The sequence below is a fragment of the Melospiza georgiana genome, chromosome 12 (genome assembly GCF_028018845.1).
Source record: "Melospiza georgiana isolate bMelGeo1 chromosome 12, bMelGeo1.pri, whole genome shotgun sequence".
Taxonomy (NCBI): domain Eukaryota; kingdom Metazoa; phylum Chordata; class Aves; order Passeriformes; family Passerellidae; genus Melospiza; species Melospiza georgiana.
Genome location: NC_080441.1, coordinates 4,172,405 through 4,194,051, shown reverse-complemented (window position 1 = coordinate 4,194,051; position 21,647 = coordinate 4,172,405). Strand labels below are relative to the sequence as shown.

Here is a 21,647-nt window from a genome sequence, read left to right as displayed (position 1 = left end):
CATTCAAAGGAGGGTATTTAAGTAATTAAACCAGGCTGGTGAAACTGCAGGCCCAAAGAGCAGGAACAGGTTTTACTCGTGGCTCTTTGCCCAGTCCTGAAGAGCACCAGGCCAGCTGGACATGCAGCAGCACCTGAGAGCCCCAATCCTTCACTTGTAAAGATTCATGGAGAGGAACAAGACACCACCTACACCCCTCCCTCCAGCTGTACACAAGATGTTTCCAGGACAGACAGACAATGAGCCAGAGAGTTAGACTTGGGTTTATTTCATGGTTACAGGTAGCCTCCAGCATTCTTTCCCCATTAAACATTGCCTAGGGTCTATAGTATCTGGGAACAGAAATACATGGCTGCAGCAGGAAAGCAAAGCAAGAACCCCACAATAAAAAAGCACCTTTGGATTGCAGCACTGCAAACTTTCTCTGTGCTGTGTTGCTCAGACAACTACTGAATCATGAACACCAAATCAGTTTGAAAGAATTTCTGTGGTCCTTAAAGAAGTGGAAATTGTAAATGGCAGGTTGGTCTGATAAGGAAATTTAGTCCATGAGTTATTCTCACACAAAGTTCTTCTATATAAAAATATATACCAAGTTCTTGAAAATTTGAAGCACAGCAAATAAATACAGCTGGTTTGGGGCTGAAAATACATCACCTCTGAGGGCAGAAGCATTCTCTAAAATAAACCTTGTCCCAGCCCTTCAGTGAACTGGGTCCTGCTGGCATTTGCCAGGTCAGAAGCTGGGTTTGATGAAGTTTTGTCCTTTGTGTCCGAGCTTCCCAGACAGAGGCAGGTGTAGGGAGAGGAGCAGTTCCCAGTGAGGTATTTGTGAAGTTCCCGTGCAGCCTGTGCCTGCACTGAAAGCAGCTGCGGGAGGGGTGGGGCTGACATCGGGGTCATTCCCCCTCTCAGCATGAAGAGACAGAACATGGCTGCAAGGACCAAGAGGAAAAGGTTTCAGGTGTCTTCCTTTTGTCTCCTAGGTTGCCTGAAGAACAGGAGCTAGTCAAGAACAGCTGGAGTCCACACAGGGATAGCATCCCAAGCATCCCACTCCTCCGAGGGAAAAGTGAGTCCTTAATGTTTTCCCAGCCTTCCTCACTATCAGACTGAACCTTTTCTTGGATGCAGAAGAGCAGAAAGTAAAGCAGTTTTAGTGGTTTGTGAACTCCTTGGAGCAGCTCTGAGGGCTCAGAGGTTTCTCTCATTCCTAAAAGAAACAAGCAGCTTGTTAGAAGAAATACACAAACCTGTTTCTGTTACGAAACAAACTATCTCCTGTAAAGCATCTCATTTAATTACCTGCTTGTTTTCTCTTGTACAGTGTCCAAGGGGACCTGTGAGCCTTTCCTCTGTACCAAACACTTCACTTTTTCATTTCTCTATTGCTGTTTCATTGCTTGACATTTCACTAGGTTGCAATGCACCTGGGTGAAGTTTAGGGATCAGTAATAAAACTCTGCTCTTTGCCAGTGCCCTGAGCCTTTTGCTTTTATAATCCTGCTGCAGGCAAGGTCCCCTTGAGAGACAGGCAAGGTGTGTGCATCTGCCCAGGCTGTCACAGACCTGTCCCCTGGCTGTGTCCCCCCGTGGTTGTGTCCAGGTGCTGCTGTGACCTTGTGCCTGCAGCCACCACCACGCCAGCTTGGCCACCCTGCCATTTCTCCAGCCTTTATTTACCTTGTAGCCAGACTTGGCACCAAGAGCCCTGCCTGGAACAGAAATAGCTTCTGCAGCCCTGTTTTCTATTTTTATTCTAAATCACTCCTTAAAATGTCACCACTCTTCTGCATTCCTGGGTTTGTCACTGCCCTGGCTCAGGGTGAGTTTCAGGGATGTGGTGCTTTGTGTGTTTTAGTAATGGCTTGGAGTCATTAATGTTCCTAACGCAGAGGAGCACATTCCTCCCAAATCCCTGCTCACCGAGAGCACAGCAGGACACAGCCCCTGCCTACCTGCCCGGTACAGCAACACCCCGGGGCCGCTGTTAGAGCAGCGCTGGTGCTTTTGTTCAGGGTAATTACGTGCCAGAGAGAACAACAAAAGGTTTTATTTGTACCACACCCACCAATTACTGCCTGCTCCAAGAGCCAGGACAGTTCCCTGGCTGCAGTCACTTTGCTTTTTGCAGTTAAATTACCACGAGGGCATCGCTGAGCTCTCAGTTTGGGTAATATTTGCTTTGAAGTTAAATTGAAGACTTAGGGATTGCAGAGGGACAGTCCATCTCCAGGTCACTTACATGTTTCCAGATCTCTCCAGTCCTCTCAATTACAATCGTTTGTGATTTATTGACAGGTGATGTGACCTTGTAGTCATCGGACAGGAGACCCAGAATAGGATACTGATTCCTGTACCTGCAGAGAGTTGAAAAGGTTGCTTAACAGAGCCTAAACAAAGGAAAGCCCAAAGGATGTGTTTCTAACAAAGGTGAATAACACGTTACTTTTTAGTGATGATGGCTGTCACCCCAGGGGACTGACTGCCCGAAAACTTGTCATGCTTCAGTCTGAAGAGCTCCTGACAAAACCAAAAGCAAACACTGATGTCAAGTCATGTTTTCTGAAGTATCAGTTCAGTAAAGCCACAACAAAATATTTGCAGAAATTTGTCTCAACAGTCTGAAAATCTGCCCTTCCAGAAGGCTGGCAGAGGAACAGCATTCAGGTTGAACAAATCCTAACCCCCTTTCCTGAGCCAGGAGAGGACAAGGGACTTCCTGGTTAGGTTCCACCTACACAGTACATGGAGACTTAAACACAAAAACCCTCAGAGGAATAACTTGTATCATTTTACCTCTTGCTGTTGTTTAATAAAAGCCTCTTTGTCCTCCAGCAGCGATGTCAGTTCGTGCAGCCTCATTTGCAAGTCGCTGTTGCTCCCCTCTCTCCTGGTTATGTCCTGCTGGAACTGGCACAGCTGGGACTGCAGAACAAGGCAGCAGCTCTCAGGTGTGGGGGGCTCTGGGCAGGGCCCCTCAACACCCACCCAGGGCTCTGGGGATGGTGTTTCATTGACACCACCAACAACGAGACCCAGGGATTTTCAGGTCAGGAAGCTGAGCCACACAGTAAATTCATAAAGTGCTAATTGAACTGAATTCTACCCAGTATGAACTTAATGATTTTACAATTCTCAAGCTAAACCAACACTGAACCAGTTGAATTGGCTTCCAGAGCTGGAGACTTTTCCCACTGATTTCCTACATACAGCAGTGACTGGGATTAATTTTTTGTTTCCTATTAAGCATATTTTGACTAATTTCTTATATTATCAGGACACACAAAATATCCCTTTAGGACAGCCCACTAATCAGGTTGATCCCTAATTTCTTCATGTAAAGTTGGATTTTTTTTAAATCAGAGTTTTATGTTGTACTATAAAGGTTTTAAACCACCACCAGTGTCTGTGAGTAAAGTAACTGCACAGCCAGAAGACACCCAAAAAGTGCCTGTGGAAGATCTCTGCTGCTCCAAGTGCAGGAGCAGCTGTCCCTGCACACACCAGCAGAGCCCCTCACCCTGAGGCTGCGGATCTCCCTGTCCTTGTCCTCCCTGAGGTTGTTGATCATCTCCACGTAGCGGCTGGAGAGCTCATCTGTCGTGGTCTGCAGCGTCGGGCTGGAGCAGCTCTGCACAAAGAACCCAATTTTATTTTTAAAAAATGCTTTCATTGTTAGTTTCCTTACACTGACCCCTCTGAGTCTGGGACTCAGCTCCTGCACCCAGCCGGGTGAGCCCTCACCTGCAGCTTGAGGCTCTGGATCTCCTGCTCCAGGGCCCTCTTGCTGTACTCCAGCTCCTTCAGCTGGCAGTCCTTGTCGCCCTCGCTGAGCCGCAGGGACAGGAGCTGCTCCTCCAGCGAGCGGCACTTGGCAGTGCTGTCCCTGAGCCCTTGCTGCAAAGCACAGGGGGAATGAGCACCTGGAATTCCTCAGGGGAGGAACAGCATCACACACACAGCAGGCAGCAGTTCCTCAGAGTACCCAGAAGTCAGCAAATTGCCCCCATTTTGGCTGCCTGGAATGATGTCGGTTTCTCAGCTGTTTAGGTGACCTGGAAAGGCCCAGGGTGGCCTTGGACAGCCCACGCTTCAAAGGACGAGAAGAGACTTCTGATCTTTTCTCGGTCCCGGTGTTTATTAATTGTTTATCTAAAAGATTTTCTCTTGGCCCAACAGAGATCTGCACAGCAGCCAGCCATGGGCACACTGAGAGCCCCCGGGGCAGTCGCCTATCTTTATACTCAAAATTACGTATACAATATTTATCATTTTTCCCCAATACCTTTTACCCTTATTAATCAGTGCACTTTTAGTAATAACCAATCCCAAAGTGCCAACATCACCACAGAAGATGGAGGCCAGGAAGAAGAAGAAGAAGAAGGACAGGACACTCCCCAATTCCTCCATCTTACTTCTTTAGACCCCCCTGTACAGAAATCCTAAACCCTGTGTTTTACACTCTAATTAACTTATCCCTTCACCATTCACCCAGTGAAATCCTCCCATCCTCATACAGGGGTCATCTCCTGTGTAGGATCAAAGTCCAGCCACCAGACACTTCTGGCAACATTCCAGGACTCCCGAGCCCCCCAAGGGTGGTCTCGGTCACTCTGCACATCAGTCCTGAGGTGCTGAGATCCCACAGAATGACACTGGAAATGTTTCTTGATGTACCTGCTGCTGACGATTGTTCTCCCTCAGAGAAGCCAGCATTGTTTCATATTCTTTCACTTGGGAATCCTTAAAAGCCAAATCCTTCTTCAGCAAGATATTGTCAGTTTCCAGCTTCTGCAGGACAAAAGTCAAAAGTTTACAGTCAAAAGCTGCAATTTTTCAGTAAACTCTTCCCATAAAGTGCAACACAGTCATTAATAAAGGGATGTTTTAGAACTGAGAGAATGCTTAACTTCCTTGAAACTTTGGGGTTTAGGTACATAGCACACACCGTAGTGCCTGTGGCTTTGTGCTGGGTGGTGAGCACTGGGATCCTGGATCACTGCCCTTCCAGTCTGCCTCAGAAACAATTTAAATAGAAGCCAACAAGAAACCCCAAACAAACAAAAACCATCCCAAAACTAAGCCCACTGCAGCGACTCCTTGTTCTGTGTTCAAGTTCAAACTCTTCTCCTTCAACTTTGCATTTTCCAGGACAATGCTGTGACATTCCCAGCAGTGCTGAGCACTTGGGCTGGTATGGGAAACATTGCTGCTTCCCCAGCAGGAATTGTCTGCTGCCTGCATCCACAGCCACAAGGCTGGGATGGCTGAAGGCCAGAAACCTGGGGAGCTGCCAGAGCCACCCCTGTCCATCCAGCCCAGATAACCTGTGCAGCTGCCACAGCCACCCCTGTCCATCCAGCCCAGATAACCTGTGCAGCTGCCAAAGCCACCCATGTCCTTGCAGCCCCCTGAGGCACTGCCAGAGCAGCCACTGCCCCCAGCACAGGCACAGCCTGCAGTGCCAGCCCTGGGCTCCTGCTGCCAGCTGGATGAGGAGGATGAGGAGCAGGACTCACCCCCAGGTCATCCTGCAGATGGCAGAGCTCCTCCCGCAGGTTCTTGAAGGTGGAAAGCACAAGTCTCAGGGATTTGTCCGATGTCGCTCTCATCTGGGAGGAAAGAAATGAAAAGAATAATTGGGATTAATTAGGCAGCTTTGTTTACAATATGCCTGACAAGAGGTAGAACAGAAACTGCTTTACAGCTGACAGTAACTTCTGAAACCATTGCACATCCTTTGAAGTGCCCACAGTTTCTACAGGAAACATTTTCCTTGCTCTTTGTTCTGCAAATGCCAGCGTTCAATTTCTGCCTTGTAACACAGGACAACATTGTTAAAATGGAAGGAACAACAGGGTAAGGAACTGCCTTTGTACACCAATAAAGGGAAAAATAAACGTGTTAATATTGTACAATTATTATTTGAGCTTTAAAAGCTTTGTGCTCACACTGATTTTTAAAAATTACTGCCCTGCCTGAAAAGGCACAGAGGAATGAGTCATATTTGAGATCTGGCAAAGCTTTGGGCTCAAGGATGAAGGAATTTAATTAACATTTTTAAAAATTTAAATTAAAAAAGCTCATACAGCCAACTCCTCCCTTTAAAAGGAAAAAGATCCCAAAGATGAAAGGAGTCACCTGGATGAAAGAGAAAACCATAAGTGACCACAGCCCAACGCTGTTCTCCTTTGGAATGTTAATTTTAATGCCTTTAATAGCTGTGTATTGATTCACAGGTGAAAATAAAAATTGTTGCATTTCATGATACATGTATATTATTTAAAAGAAGAAAAATAGACTTTGAAAGGGCACATAAAATACACTCAAGTTGGAATGCTCCTTTTGCCTTATGGTTCTGGTGGCCAAGGGGTCTGAGAGCACCCTGGGTGGATCCTGACAACACCTGGCTCCCCAAAAGCCATTCTGGCAGCATTTTATAATCACAGCTGTGGGGATGTAAAACCAGCTGGACACAGATGCAGCAGGAAATGCTTGTTCCAGCTTTTCACCTGGAGCTGAACCAGCCTCCCAGGACAGTGTGCCAGTGTGAGGCCATGGAATGCCCTCATGCTGGCTGGGATGTCCATGGGGTTGATGTCCCTCTTCCTTGTAAGAGAAGCACAGAACAATTCCAGCTGGGAGGGATGGGGAGGTCAGAGCAGGGCAGCTGTGAACTCAGACCAGGCTGCTCCTTCTCAACCTCATTTCAATGGATTTTTTACCAGGAAGTGATTCCAGGGTGCAGCTCCCAGGTAGGATCACCCTTCCCCTACCTGAGGGAGCCCAGATCAGGACACTCCTGCTGGGGCTGCCCTGGATCCTGCTCTGACACACCTGCCTGGCAAAGGCAGCTCTGAGTGCTGAGTGTGCTTTTGGCATCCAGCAGCAAACAGAACCATTCCTGCTGTGGTTCAGGTGTAAAGGGTTTTGTCCTCCTGGGCTGGTTCTTCAGCTCCCTCGCTGCTCCATGCCCAGCCAAGGGTTTGGGCTGGGAGCAGGTGGGATTCAGGCTCTGCTGCTGGGCTTTTAGCACCCCCTGTTTGTGTTTGGCTTTTAAAGCCTTAACACACAACACACAAAGATGAAAGGTCCCTGTTCTCCTGTCAGTGGTCAAAAGCCAAGACAGTTTCAATGAAACTGCAGGAAAGCCCCAGCAGAGCTCAGTTTGAAATACACGAGTGAACTGTGGGTCCATGACACATTTCCTTTAAAGCCACCATTCCACCCCCTCACTCCAAAAACAGGGGGATGAGGGAATGCAGAGTGAAGGGTGTTAAGTACCAAGTCCCTCCTGTGTGTGAGCCAGCTCCTACAGGCTGCCAAGCTGCCATACCTGCAGGAGATAACGAATCTGCTGCTTTGTTGCCTCAGACAGTCCTTTGGGAATTAATTCTTCAATATCTTCAGTCTAAGCAAAGAAGGGAGGAAAGGGGAGACATCTTGATTAAGAATTTTGCCTGGTAGATTAGTAGTGTGGTTTCTTCATTAATTACACAGCTCTGCTATGAAAAACATCTTTAGCACAAGGCAAATAAGAACAAAAATAGATCAAAGTCTATCCAGAAAACTTCCAAAGTCTTTTATATGTGGGGCATGTACAAAGTGAGATAAAGTGATACATGAAGCATATATTCAAATGCTTAAATTCAACATTCAAAAGCAGTATTCAAACCAATCCTCTCTCAGGAATTAACAGCTGATACTACAACAACTCCCAGCAGTTTATGGTGGGGCAAAACCTCGGAATGGGCTGCCAGTAAACCCCAGCTGACCACCAGGAGATGCTGCCAGGATTCACTGGAAGTGAACCCTGGACAGGTATTTCTGCCCCATTCACACTGAATGCCTTCACAGGTGCAGCACCTGCTGCTCAGCAGCAGCTTCACTGGCCAGGGAGTGAAAAAGCCTTTGCAAAAAACACATTGTAAAAATGCAGGCATCTGTGCAAGTCATTTTCCAGTGAAACCATTGTTGGAACAGCAGGAGAGACTTCCAAAATTTGACTCTCACACTGGAATAATGCAAATTCTTGAAGTTTCCTTTCAGTATTATCACATTTGCAAATACCTGCCTGGCAGTGTTTTTCAGGCTCTGAATGTTTTTACCAAGCAGGAAGCATTGACAGAGACCAGGCTCCTTCATTTCAGCTGCTTTGGCTTTGTTTGCTTGAGCCCTCCCCCCGTGGTGGCAGGGACAGCCTGGGCCTTACCTGGCACGTGAATTCGATGTCGTGGTTCCTGTAAAACACAAAAAGCTGCTTGAGAACTTCCAGCATTCAGGCCCACATTCACCACTAAAGGATTATCTGGACAATACAGAGCAAGGAAGGGCCTTTCTCAGCTGAAGAGCCATTACCTCCCTCTGTGGAGGAATTCCTGGGGAGACTGGAGTCCTACAGCAGCACAGCAAACACAGGCTGCCTATCCCCAGTCCTTTGGGCAGTTATCCCAATTATGGGCAGTAAACCCAATTACTCCCTTAATTGCCTGGGTAATGGTTTGCCCACAACTCTGCTGCAATTCCCTGCCCTGCTCCTAGTGTTCACTCAGGGTTTCTGTGATGGTTAAATTCCCTTTTTCCCCTGCTACAGGACCACTTTCCTTATTCAGTGACCTTGGGAGGCACCAGATAAGATTGGGAGTGAGGGGGAAGAATGAGGGTGATGGGAGGGAAGGGGGGAAGGTTGTGCAGGGCACTGCCTGCTGGGACTCTCATTTCTTGCCACAGATGGTCTGCAGGGCTCTGCAGAAAACGTGCTTAATGTTCATTTGGATGTAGAGACTGAGCTTTATGCCTGGTGGTGGCTGGCCTTGATCCATGACACAACATCACAACAGGACTGAGGGAATTTGGACATTTGGGTTGTTCAGGACACAGCAATAGAATTGTGTCATGAAATGTATGTCAGGGTGTGGTGTAAGTTCTTGTTTGCTCAATGTACAAACGTGTATGGGAGACACAATTCTTAAGCATCACATTCAATAAATTTCCTTGGCTTACAGCATTTCTGTGCCCTCAGTTACTTGCAAATCAGATGAATGTGTAAAACATCCAGTCAATTCCAGCTGTCAGGAAGAAACAAAGAGCACAACCAATTCACAAACAACTGGATGTCTGGGACACAGGAATGACAGTGGCAATACCTTGTCCCAATCTTCTCCACGTGCTGCAGCAGGCAGCTGTACAGGTCGTTGCTCTTGCGGTGCAGCTCGGCCAGCAGCTCCCCAAAGAAGCGACAGTCCAGCTGCTCGGGGCTGTCCTGGGGGCAGCTCACCTGGCAGAGACAGGCAGGGCATCACGACAGGATGGATCCCTTCTTTGGATAAAGCTGAACATGAAAATGCTGCAGGTAGGATTTGGGTCTGGCTGCTTTTAGCAATTTTCAATTTATTTACACTTTTCTTGGTAGTGAGTCTTCCATGTCTGCTGGTTTTCAGTAAACTGAACAGAGAGGAATGACTTCCTTTAGAACAACAACAACCAGCAAAGTCCTGCTTGCACAGCAGTGTCCTCAGCCCAAGCTGAGTGTCCTGAGCTGGTTGATGGGAGTGTCCAGCTCTGGAAGGTTCTGCACAGGTCTGACACCAAGGTCCCCAGGGTGTTTGTGTTTGTCACCCAAACCCCAACTGGGTGCACAGGAGGGACCTGCTGCACTCCCTCCCCAGCTGCACCAACAGGCTGCAGGTACACCAGGAAGCATTAGTGATTCCACTGAATTTGTGTCAACAACTTTTGCATCAAATTGAAATACATCTGAAGCCCTGGCTGATCAGCATAGGAGGAAAGGAACCCTGAGCTGATGTTTGCCAAGGTTCTAAAGCAACGTGTGATCCCTCTCAAAGCAGAGGCTGTGCATCCCTCAGTCTTTGTGTACAGACTGAAATCCGACTGAATTGATGGGTAAAGAAAAGCAAAACCAAACAGCCCCGTGAGACTGAGCCCAGCTAAACACCACAGGCTCACCTCAGCCAGTGCACACCTGAGCACAGGTCTGTGACCAAGAGAAATACACCTCTCAAACAGCCCTTCCCCCCCAACAGCAGGTGAGAAAGCCTTGGACAGTCCCAGACAGACACACAGACCCAGCTCAGTGACAGGGGCTGGTGCTGAGAGTCCCCCACAAAGCTCTGGAGGCTGCAGAGCCACAAACCCACTCCCTCCCCGGCTTCTGTCCCTGCCTAAGAGCGACCCGAGCACAGAACAAACCAGGAGCCCTCACCAGCTCTGGGGCGGCCGTGCCCCTCCTCACGGGCTGTCCCCGGCACTCGTCACTGCCCGGGCCCGGGCACAGCTCACAGGGACTGCCCGTCTGTGTCTGCTGGCACTGCTGCGTCACCGGGGGCGGCGGGCACGGCTGGCACGGCTCCGGCGGGCACACCGCGAACTGCCGCTCCTGCACGAGAGGAGCTGTCAGGGCTGGGAGAGGCCTCTGCTGGGGGAGAAGGGGTTAATGCTGGGCACACTGCAGGGGTGGGAAATGCCCCTGCTGGGGGAGAAAGGGTTAATGCTGGGTACACTGCAGGGGTGGGAAATGCCCCTGCTGGGGGAGAAGGGGTTAATGCTGGGTACACTGCAGGGGTGGGAAATGCCCCTGCTGGGGGAGAAGGGGTTAATGCTGGGTACACTGCATGGATGGAAATGCCCCTGCTGGGGCAGAAAGGGTTAATGCTGGGCACACTGCAGGGGTGGGAAATGCCCCTGCTGGGGGAGAAGGGGTTAATGCTGGGTACACTGCAGGGGTGGGAAATGCCCCTGCTGGGGGAGAAGGGGTTAATGCTGGGTACCCTGCAGGGTGGGAAATGCCCCTGCTGGGGGAGAAGGGGTTAATGCTGGGTACACTGCATGGATGGAAACGCCCCTGCTGGGGCAGAAGGGGTTAATGCTGGGCACACTGCATGGATGGAAATGCCCCTGCTGGGGGAGAAAGGGTTAATGCTGGGCACACTGCAGGGGTGGGAAATGCCCCTGCTGGGGCAGAAGGGGTTAATGCTGGGTACACTGCATGGATGGAAACGCCCCTGCTGGGGCAGAAGGGGTTAATGCTGGGCACTGCATGGAGTGGCACACCGACCTCAGTAGTGAATGAAATGTGCCTGTGATAGTGAATGAAATGTGCCTGTGAGTGGCAGTGCTGGTGGTGGCTTTGGATGTTTTAATAATCCAAACTAAATTGCTTTTATATCTAACAGAGTTGTAATTCATCAATTTTCCTTCCAATTTTAGTAGGTGCCAGTGAGAAGTACAGGCAAAAAACTTTTCCCAAGGTGGATGTCCCACTACACATGAAAATTTCCTTTAGAACTATGCTCCTGATTTTACCTAAATCCAAACATAGCCCAGGTAACAAAAGCCAGAAATAAAACTATGGTTTCCAGGGCTAAACTCCACAATTTTTTACTCTTTTCTTTGCACATCATCTGCAGAAAGAAATAAACTGTTATTTGCAATTACGGTTTTTTATCTTTTCCACTTCAGAGCCTGGATATCACAGAACTCAGTTGTCTAAAATCCAGAGAGGCCTGAAAAGCTCCATTTTAAAAAACAAAGTAAAAAAAAACTTCAGGTAAATCACTCTGAGATATGCCAAATTTCTTTTTTTTTTTCCTGTTGGAAATATTTCAGAGCAATAAAATGGAGCAATATCTTTGCTATTGACAAAATACCAATTGTGAGATGAAGTTTCAGACAGGTTTACCACATATATTTTTTCAAGAGTTAGTAAAATAAAAAATTGTGGTTTTAATGTTTTTTTCTAAATATGTATCTTGGTTGTTCTGTTATAAAGCTATTCCAAGAAACTAATTCACAGCCCCTATTCAGATACAGACTGACAATATTACAGATACAACAGCAGTTTTCAGTGTTAATTAATAATAAATTCTTAGGAAAAATATGGCAAACATTCCACTTTCTGCTCCCCTTAAATATTGCTTCATTTACTTTGAGAATGTATCCTAGATCATAACAAGGCAGTTCTCAGGTTGGAAGCTACTCCTAACAAAAATAAAAAAAACCCAGAACCAACCCAACCCAGAAACATCCATTTCCTGCTACCAACTCAATTTTCTTCTTGTAATAGATAATATAAACAGCCAACTTACTTGGAGGGGATTTAATAGCTCATATTTTCTTATTGTTTTTTCATAGATGACATTATTTCCAGGAGAGAAACTGGCCCCTCTAAGAAAAGGGGATAATGGCTCCTGTAAAACACATAAATAAAAACATCCATAAATCCTGTCAACCAGCAAACTCAGGATTAGTGTAATTTTGACTAAAAATAGATAATTTAGAGATATGCGAGATGTCCTTTAGGATGCAAACATGTGAGTGTGTGTCCATTTGGAAACAAAGGGGCTGTGCTTGCATAGGGACTGTGTGAAATAAATACAGTCGAAACAATTAGTAATTAATCAATATTAATAAAGACTGAGAGGTGGGAGCCTGAGTGGCCATTCTGCAGTGTTTCCAACCCCTCGTAATTGCACCTCTCACCCTCAGAGGTGTGAGCTCTCAGAGTGTTTCCCATGCCAAGCCCAGCCCAGTTTCCCTACCTGGTCCGGGTTCTCGATAATGATCCTGCGGATGGTGCCCTGCAAGGGAGGAGAAAACCTTCAGGATTACTGCAGCTCAACCTCCAGCACCTCTTCTGCCAGAGCAATCTGATCATGGACATTGGCTGTGAGAACTTTGGGATCCACTGGCCACAATCACCTGGAGATGTTTTAAACCCAGGGCCTTCCCACCCCAAAGGAACTGGTCCATGTGCAGCATGGCAAGACACAATCCACCACTGCATTTTATGAGCTGGGTTTTTCTCTCTTTGCAGGTCTGAGGGAATTAGTCCATATTTTCTGTAAGTGCAGCAGAACAGGCTACAAATCAAAGCTGGATGAGCCTTCCTGGATCCCATGTCCCTGTTCCAGCCCATCTCTTATTTTTGGTTTTTTCATGTTACACATCAAACTCAGCTGGTGTAGATAGAGAGGCATCATATTCTTTTGTTTCACCAAGGCACGAAAATTTGGATTTTGGTTAAACTCAGAAGTGAACAGGTAGAGAAGCCACCCAACAACCCCTGGGTAACATCCAGTGCACACAGCTCCACAGCTGCCACCTATGGGAACGATGCCCACATCTGCAATGAAAAATGAGATGTGCCTCTCTAAATTACAAGAATCTGTCCCTGGCAACAGCTTTGCTTTCAATTAGATTTCCTCAGGTTTTGCCCCAGCACTGTCTAGAAGCAATGGCAGGCACTGTCCTCCACCAGTTCTAACAAATCACACATTGCTGCAACCCTTCACATCCAGGTCTCACCCAAACAAGCAGAGTTCCCACTGAACCCAATCTAAGGACTGGGCAATTTGTCAGTTAATTTGTCAGTTTGCAGCATGCTGTTTATCCTCCCTCACAGCACAAACCTCCAATTTTCATAATGAATCATTTCTTCCCCAAAGCCAGGGGGAAGTTTATGTTGCTGCAGCTCAGTCTCAGCCACATTCTCAGCCAGGTGAGAGCAGCCCTGAAGTAGGTCAGGTCTCCTATCAACTCTTGCATAAGTTTAGCAAGCCTGGAGCAGTTTTCCAAACCTCCCAAGAGTGAATCATAACAGCCCCAGGAAAGAGAAACAAAAGTAGAAAAGAAACTGTTTTTGCAGCAGTCAGAGTAATTAAGAAATTTCAAAATTAAAACTGCTGCAGAAACTTGGGGAGCTGCTCAGTGCTGCTGCCAGCAGGACTCTGGGGACACAGCACAGAGAGGTGGAACGTGCAGCCCAATCCTGCACCACCAGCACTGCAGAACTGGAACCAAAATGTGAAATACTCAGCATGGGAATGGCCACTGGTCCTTCCTTCAGCTGGGTGTCAGAGCAGGCACAGCCTGAGCTCAGTGTCCCTGAGCAGCACACGGAGCTGTGACACCAGAGAGCAGGGACAGCAGGGACAGGGACAGCACAGGGACAGCACGTGGCCATTGTGTGACACTGGACAACAGCCCTGGAATCTGCTGAAAGGCTGGACAAACATGCCAGGGCTAACTCAAAGTCTAGAGAGAATAACACATCCAGGGTGTCTCAGAGGAATAAACCCACAGCAGAGGAGTCTGGAGCATTTTAAGTTGAAACAGACCTTTATAATATTCTCATTGTCTATGCAATATTATACAGAACCTAATAACGTTTTGCCTGGATAAAATTATGCTTATTTTTGAGATACCCAAACTCTTTCATTTTCAAAGAACTGCTTTACAAACAGGGATTTGCCTGCCCTTTCTCCCATTCCAGCCAAGCAGGCTGGACGGGCACAGGCTGGGAGGGGGCCAAGAGGCAGAAGCGCTGTGTCTGTGCCAGCCTGGATTGCCCACACACAGCTCGGGGCTCTGCACAAGGAGCTGCCACCCCCAGGACCTCTGGAGCTGTCCCCAGCAGAGGGAACACGGAAAGGATCTTGGGCTGTTTCTGTTTTCCAGCATTCCCAAGGGACAAAGCTCAGGTTATTCTCTCCGAGCAGTCAGAAGATGCAATGTCTGGAGATGCAGCATTTTCTGTCTGGGAGAAGGAAGGGAAGGTGGGATTCCAAAGGGAAAGCCCAGTGCTGGTGTGGGTTTGGAATTCATGACAGCCTGAGCAGTCAGTCTGGGTCTGTTTTACAGAATTGCAGATTGATTTGGGTTGGAAGGGACGTTAAAGCTCTTCCCATTCCAGCCCCCTGCCATGGGGCTTATAAGGAGAATTTTAAAAGGTAACACTAAAACTTGCATGAATATTTTGCTAGTCTTTAAGATTTCTAAATAAGATTTTTTAATTTTAGAATAAGCATTCGATAGATTTATCTTTAGTATGCCAATTTTATGTAGAAGCAATCAAATGTCCCTTTTTTAAAAAATTTCAACAGGTTACCCTTGGTTTCAGCCAACCCAGAGATAAAAGTGAGAATTTAATCTATGTCAAAGGCCTTTATCCACAATACATTGTCTTGCTAATTACAAGCAATCCAGTCATCTGCTCATGATTTATGAGTTCCAGTTGGCAGGTGAAATGGGGAAATGGCAGGCTGAGTTTGAGGCTGTTACACCACAGACCAGCCCTAAAGCTGGTTAATATTACACCATTTTCATGGGAGCCCTTTGCACGTCACAGAACTGAGCCACACAAACACCTGATTCCCAAAATGTCTCACATGGACAGAGAACCTCTACAAAACCTGCCAGGGTTCTGCCCTCTGCAAACAATTTGTATGTGCCACTTTAGGAATTATCTTTTCATGACCATGGAGAAGGGATTCATACACATAAGCCACACTGGAAGGAAATTTATTCCAAACAATTCTCATTCAGATCAAGCAAAGCAAAATTTGCTGTGAATTTCTCCACGGATAAAACAAACCACAAAGGTAGAAAACCCCTGAATCCTGAACCACAAAAAGCACCAGTACATGTGCTCTGTGCACACAGCAATTTCAAATTCTCCCTCTCTCCAGCCTATTAGAAGTGTACATAAACACAAGAGCACACCCAGCCACATCACTGAAGACTACCACTGTGTCAACAGGGATGTACATGTCTGTTATTGTTAATCCACACAAGCTCTGCAGAAGCAAATTAAATATTGCTCAAAGCCAGCCCTTTGCTTTAGCAGCAGCACAGAGCTGAGACTGCAGCTCTGGGCTGCCCCCAAGCCCAAATCCTCCTGTACACCAAACACAGATGGGAGCTTGCTATCAGTCCATTATTCACTTTATGTGACCCCACACAATGGGCTCAAAGGGCAGCTGATCCACTCCTGGGGAATGTCCTGCACCCCTCCCAGGGCTTCTCTGGGGCAACTCCCATTGAGCACCAAGGGTGCCACTTCTGCCTCCTCCCAGCTGACTTCCCTGTTTGTTACTGTTTTCTGCCTTAATAACTTCCTAATAATCTGTATTAGGCACCTTCCTTCTCCACCACTGAAACTGCAACCCACACAAAGCCTGACTGAGCTACACCCTCTTGCCTTTAAAGTCTCGTCCAGCAAAACACTTCAGCAAGAAATTAGTTTTCATCAGCAGGACATAATGGATTCGGTGACTACGACAGATGTTGGAAATTAAACATCCTCCCTCCATAGAGCAGCGACAGCATTTGAGTCTGTAATCCTTGTTCACGTACTTATCCAGGCTGAGGAAGCTTGGGACTGCAGTGTTTATGCCAATGAATATTTAATTAATTAACTGCAATTCAGACTATCATCCAGCCTAGCTGAGCAGATCACTTATCTGGGAGGTGAGAGACCTGTGTTTATACTCCTGCCCCACATCTTGCAAAAGAGGATTAACAACCTGGATACAGAGGGAATGGCTCTGCCATTACCACCTTCGACAAAGCCCTTAGATCACAGATTTGTTCAGGAAAAACTCACCAAGATTATGGAGTCCAACCATTCCCCAGCGCGGCCAAGGCCACCACTCGACCATGTCCTCAAGTGCCACTCTTTTGAACACTTCCAGGGATGGTGAATCCACCAATTCCCTGGGTTGTGTGTTCCAATGCTTAACCACCTATCCCATGAAGAATTTTTTCCTAATATCCAACCTGAACCTCTGCTAGCACAACTTGAGGCTGTTTCCTCTTGTCCTTCTATTATCACAGCTGCTCGCTCACTTCCCAGGATCTACATAAACCATCTTGGAGAGGAAGGCAGCCCTCAAACTATGCAAATACTGCTTTGAAAGGAATGCAGATCTTGTATTGGTCTTAACCCAGACTCTTTCTGACAGGTAAATATAACACAGGAAAGAAAATTCAGTAAGAGTTCATCTTGAAACAAATGTACATTGCTATTTGAGTACAGTAGAGCAACCCCATAGATGTTAATGACATTCTGCTGTATGAGGAAAAAATGGGCTGAGAATAAATTTTTATCTCCTTTCTGGTTTTGCAGTCAAATCTGTTCTAAGGCTATTGGTTTCTAGTTTTAATACACCTTTTGCACATGTTAAAATGACATTAAATTCCACCGATACTTTCAAGCCATGCCTTGGATACACACGCAACAAACCTGCTAAACTGCATTGCCAGGGCTTTCCAAGCAAGTGGCGGCCCCTACTAAGCACCATCGATTCAGAGAGAACTAATAAGCACACAGGCTTCTCGTTCTATTTACATGAGCAGCCCCAAGCCAGCAGAGACAGGCAGTGACATCCCGGCGTGGGAAGGGAGCAGCGCCTGCGGGGCTGGGCTGGGCCACAGCCGGCCAGAGCCGCGTTAAAGGGTGCGAAAAGGTGACACGGCCTGGGGCCGGTGCCAGGGAGCGCATCCCTGCCCGGGGACAGCCCGGCCAGCCTGGGGACCGCATCCCTGCCCGGGGACAGCCTGGGGACGGCGGGGAGCGCCCACAGCAGCTGGGGGAAACGCGCGGAGGGGCCGGGGCTGGACCCGTCCCATCCCGGGAGAGCCCGGCCCGACCCTCAGAGCCTCCGCCCCGCCGCAGCTCCCGGGGTCGGGCTCCGGCTTCGACGGCCCCTGATCCGGGCCGGGAGCAGCCCCCGAGGGGCCGGGCCGTGCCCGCGTACCTGTGGCGGGTCGCAGCCGTGGCCGCAGTCCAGCGGCGAGGCGGCCCGGGAGGAGCAGGAGGTGCTGAGCCGGCGGCAGCCCGGCCCGTAGGTGCGCACCCGGTCGTAGGCCACGTCCTGCGGGTGCGGAGCGGGGTCCAGGCAGGGCAGCGGCCGCGGCGGCTCCGGGCACGGCGGGGGCTCGGGGCAGGGCGGCGGCTCGGGGCAGGGCCGGCGGGCGGGCAGGGTGCTGTAGTGCTGCTGCCGCCGGTAGTAGTGGTGCTGGTGCTGCTGCTGGAGGTGCGGGGGCAGCGCGGGCGGCTGCTGCGCCCCGAACATCGCGGCGGGACTGCGGCGGCGGCGGCGGGGCCGCTCCGGCTTTACCTGCGCGGGCCGCGCCTTGGGCGGGGAGCCCCGGCCGACCCCGCCCCGGCCCCGGCACTGCCCGGAACGGCTCCGCACCCAGCGCTCCCCGTACGGCACCCAGCGAAACAGCGCCCGGCCCTGGGGAAAGCAAACCCCGCGCTGCTCACTAAAGCTCTTTGCTGTTCTCTTTGCAACGTGTGTAGGGAGTGTAAAGCCATAGCTACCTGCTACGCAAGTGAACTTAAGTATTCTTTTCGCGGGAGGTTATGAAGTTGGCCCAGAGCCGTTCGCACCTGCAGGAGCCGCGGTGGGCCCCAGGAGCTGTGCCTGGAGCAGCAGCTGCCGGGGCAGGAGCGGTTCTGTGCCTGCATCCCTGCACGGCAGAGCCGGGGCTGCCCAGTGACCGGCCGATCTGAGCGTCCCAGGGTGGTCTGGGTTCAAAGGGACCTTCAAGCCCATCCAGTTCCTTCCGCTGCCATCGGCCGGGACACTTTCCACCATCCCAGGATGCTCCAAGCTCCATCTAACCCGGCCTTGGACACTTCCAGGATGGAAAAGCCATTGTGACTCTGAGCAACCTGTGCCAGGGCCTCACCAGCCTCAAAGGGAGGAATTTTCCTCAGAATCCCATCTAATCCCATCCTCTGCCACCTTCTCCCACTTGTCCTGTCATTCCCAGCTCTCATCATGTATGGAACACCTCACAGCTCTTAGATAGAAAGGATTCAGTTTGTTACTTATTCAAATCTCACTCTGCAGAGAGGAATGTGAACTTGGTTTCTCAATCCAACATATTCTGAGTTGGATTCCTCTGGCAGCGTCAGGCAAGCCCTAACTGAGAACATAACTTTGTTCTGCAAGGTCGTGTAGCAATAACATAATTGTTGAATCTTGTGTAATAAATATTCTTCTTAATGATAAACCCAAAATTCTTAATTTTGTCAGTTTGTTTCCCCTCCATGCCTACTGTGCTGTAAGGCCACATAATACCGTCAGTCACAAAGACTAAAAAGTAATTTCTAAAGTACCATGTTAGGGCAAAACACCTTTGAGGGGATGGAGCAGATCCTTCTGCCGTGTTCTACACTGGCCACTCACTGAAAACTCTGTCTCTAAAATTAAAAAGTGTTCACCAAATCTGCTCAAGAGGCTTTTGGAAAGGTAAGGATTTCAGGGTGAGTGCCTACAACGATCTGGTATTTTAAGGCACTGTGACATCTGGAGACATTCATCACATATAAAAATTTCCCTTTTCCTCCATGCATTAAACCCAAATAGACACCCTGCTTTACATAGGAGTGTCTATAAAAAGCATTTCAGGTAAATTCTATCCCACGGGTTACAAAGGAACTAAATGAAAAGAAAATCTTGTCATAAAACCTCATTCTTGCTTCACGAGCTTGTAAGAGCTGTTAGTGTCTTCTCACAAACAAGTTTTAAAAGATCATTTCTTAGAAAGCAGTAAAATATGATTACAACAACCTCTGTTTTACACAGACCATAAGAAAGTTTTTTGTGCTTCAGTCGGAAACTACAGAAACTGCAGCAATACTCCTCAGGGGAAAAGGTGCTGTAATACAAAATGTGGAAACAGTGCTGGTTTGCCAGCTCAGGAGTGTTACCTGCATGCAGCACGTTGCCCTGCTTAATAAAGGAGTTTCTACCAGGGTCAGCAGAAAGCTGGCCCCAAGTCATCCTGCTGGAATGGAAATAGGAACAGCTTCCGGAAGGCTCTGCAGATGTGGTGAGGATTATTGGAGTCATAAATAACAACAGTGCCTAATGCATGCAGGGTGATCTGTACCAGGTAATGAAAAGAGCCTCAAACAAAGCTTCTGCATTTTAATGTGACCAAAATTCCATGTGCATCCCAACCCTGGGATGGTGCTGCACTGTGCTGTGCAGGGTGTTACCTGCTGTGGAATTCTGGCTGTGACAGCTGGGGCTACAAGGAACAGAACTGCTTTGATATAAAATAGAAAAATACTCCCATGGGAACACCACGATCAGGAACAGTGTTTACAACATTTATACTTACCTTATTTATGGGGTTGGGAAGCTCTCTGAAGGACCGAGGCACAGAGGGTTACGAAGCCTGGCAGGCAGCAGCACCCCGTAAGCAGCTTGATAAGGCAGATAAAAATCTGCTTTCAGCTGGAGGAAGGCTTTAGAGCTGGAAGTGAAGTCAGAACCAGCTGGTGAGCAGAGGCTTTGTTTGTGTTATCCTCCCTTTGAAGGCAGAGCCATCCTGCACCTGAGGTTTGGTGGAAGGTGCCAGTCTGCAGAGAGAGCCCAGTGCCCCCACTGCATCCCAAATGACCCAATCCACACAGCCCAGTGTCCCCACTCCATCCCAAATTACCTGATCCATTCATCCCAGTGTCCCACTTTGTTCCTGTTACCCTCAGGGTCAGGCTGTGCTGATGGTGGGACAGCACCTGGTAGAGGGAATCAAAGCAAGGTGTCCCTGTCCTCGTTCCAAAGGCTGGCACAGCCTGGCTGCAGGGCTCTGCTTTGGACCAGCTAAAGCACCAGGGATTGCCATGAAGATGAGGCATTTTCAGACAAGAGAACAGATGTCTAGGACTGGCTGTTGAAGTCACAAGTACATCACTGGCAAACTGAGCTCATTTCTGGGTGTGTTTGTAGCAGAAATGACTCGGGATGGTCAGAGCCCACTTGATGCAGGCCAGGTTTTGTGGCCATGCCTGGCACCAGCAGGTTCTGCTCTCTGGGGCCCAGGCTGGGGCTGAGGGGATTTCAGCAGGAGCTGAATGGGGATGGGAAACAACAGGTGACCACTGAGCAAAGGTCTGGCTGGGGAGCACCCAAGGAGTGCTGGAGAGCTGGCTCTGCAGCACCTGCAGCCCCATCTGCCTCCTCTCCAGTTTGTGCAGTTTTGGGGCACAGAATGCTGAGAGCAAGGATGGCAGCTGGGGTTTGGGGCTGCCTGACCCATCTGCCTCCTCCCCACGGCAATTTTGGGACACAGAATGCTGAGAGCAAGGATGGCAGCTGGGTTTGGGGCTGCCTGACCCTCTGCCCTTGTGGTTCGTGGCTCTGCTTCCCACAGGAAGAAAACAAAAAAGCACACGAGGTGAAATTCCTTGAGTTGTTCAGGACAGCACTCCAGCCCCACAGTGGAGCAGCAGGGGCTGCTCAGAGCCCATCATTCCCACTGTGCCCTACAACATTTCTGTGTGCTCACCCACAATGACTTTTTGCCAGCTGTTTCATTTTATATTGCATTCAGAAATGTGTTTTAACAAGGTGCCTTGCTATGCATGACTAGCAGGGTTGGATCTGAAATGCTTCTTGAGTGATTTTGGAATTATAATTCTCCTTTTATATTCAGTGGTAAGAAAATTCAGTGAACAGAAAGGGTCGAACAGAGTTTAGGGTATGGTTTAAAGACTCATACCTTGCTGGCACTAGCTCATGATCAGACCATAAAGAGTGAAGGAAAACTCTCTTATCCCATTAATATGTTCCTTATAATAAATTATGATATCAATTGTAGTTTATACACTTCAAAAATAAATGGAAATCCTTGGAATATGAAAAAAAATCAAGATTTAAAAATTGCATTTATTGATTAGTAGCTGGGATGATTTATAATCTAAATTTGTCAAGGAGCATGGAAATACACTTCTAGTTTTGCTGTGCCACCAGAGAGGAAAAATCATCTTTGTATTAGAGTATAACAGCAGTACATAAAGTACCAAAACAGAATAAATGACATTG

General features: G+C 48.3%; 1 protein-coding gene across 1 annotated transcript; it reads right to left on the bottom strand.

Moving 5' to 3' along the window:
* Positions 1-248: 248 nt before the first annotated feature.
* Positions 249-17,876, bottom strand: POF1B (POF1B actin binding protein). Its single transcript, XM_058032378.1, has 15 exons — positions 17,559-17,876; positions 12,561-12,599; positions 12,108-12,209; positions 10,226-10,399; positions 9,150-9,280; positions 8,216-8,243; positions 7,340-7,414; positions 5,523-5,615; positions 4,681-4,794; positions 3,748-3,900; positions 3,524-3,634; positions 2,800-2,928; positions 2,450-2,523; positions 2,246-2,360; positions 249-1,213 (listed from the first exon to the last, which is right to left on the bottom strand). Exons 1-15 carry the CDS (start codon positions 17,874-17,876, stop codon positions 1,208-1,210), a joined length of 1,662 nt encoding a protein of 553 aa, XP_057888361.1. The 3' UTR covers positions 249-1,207.
* Between the last annotated feature and the right edge of the window lie 3,771 nt (positions 17,877-21,647).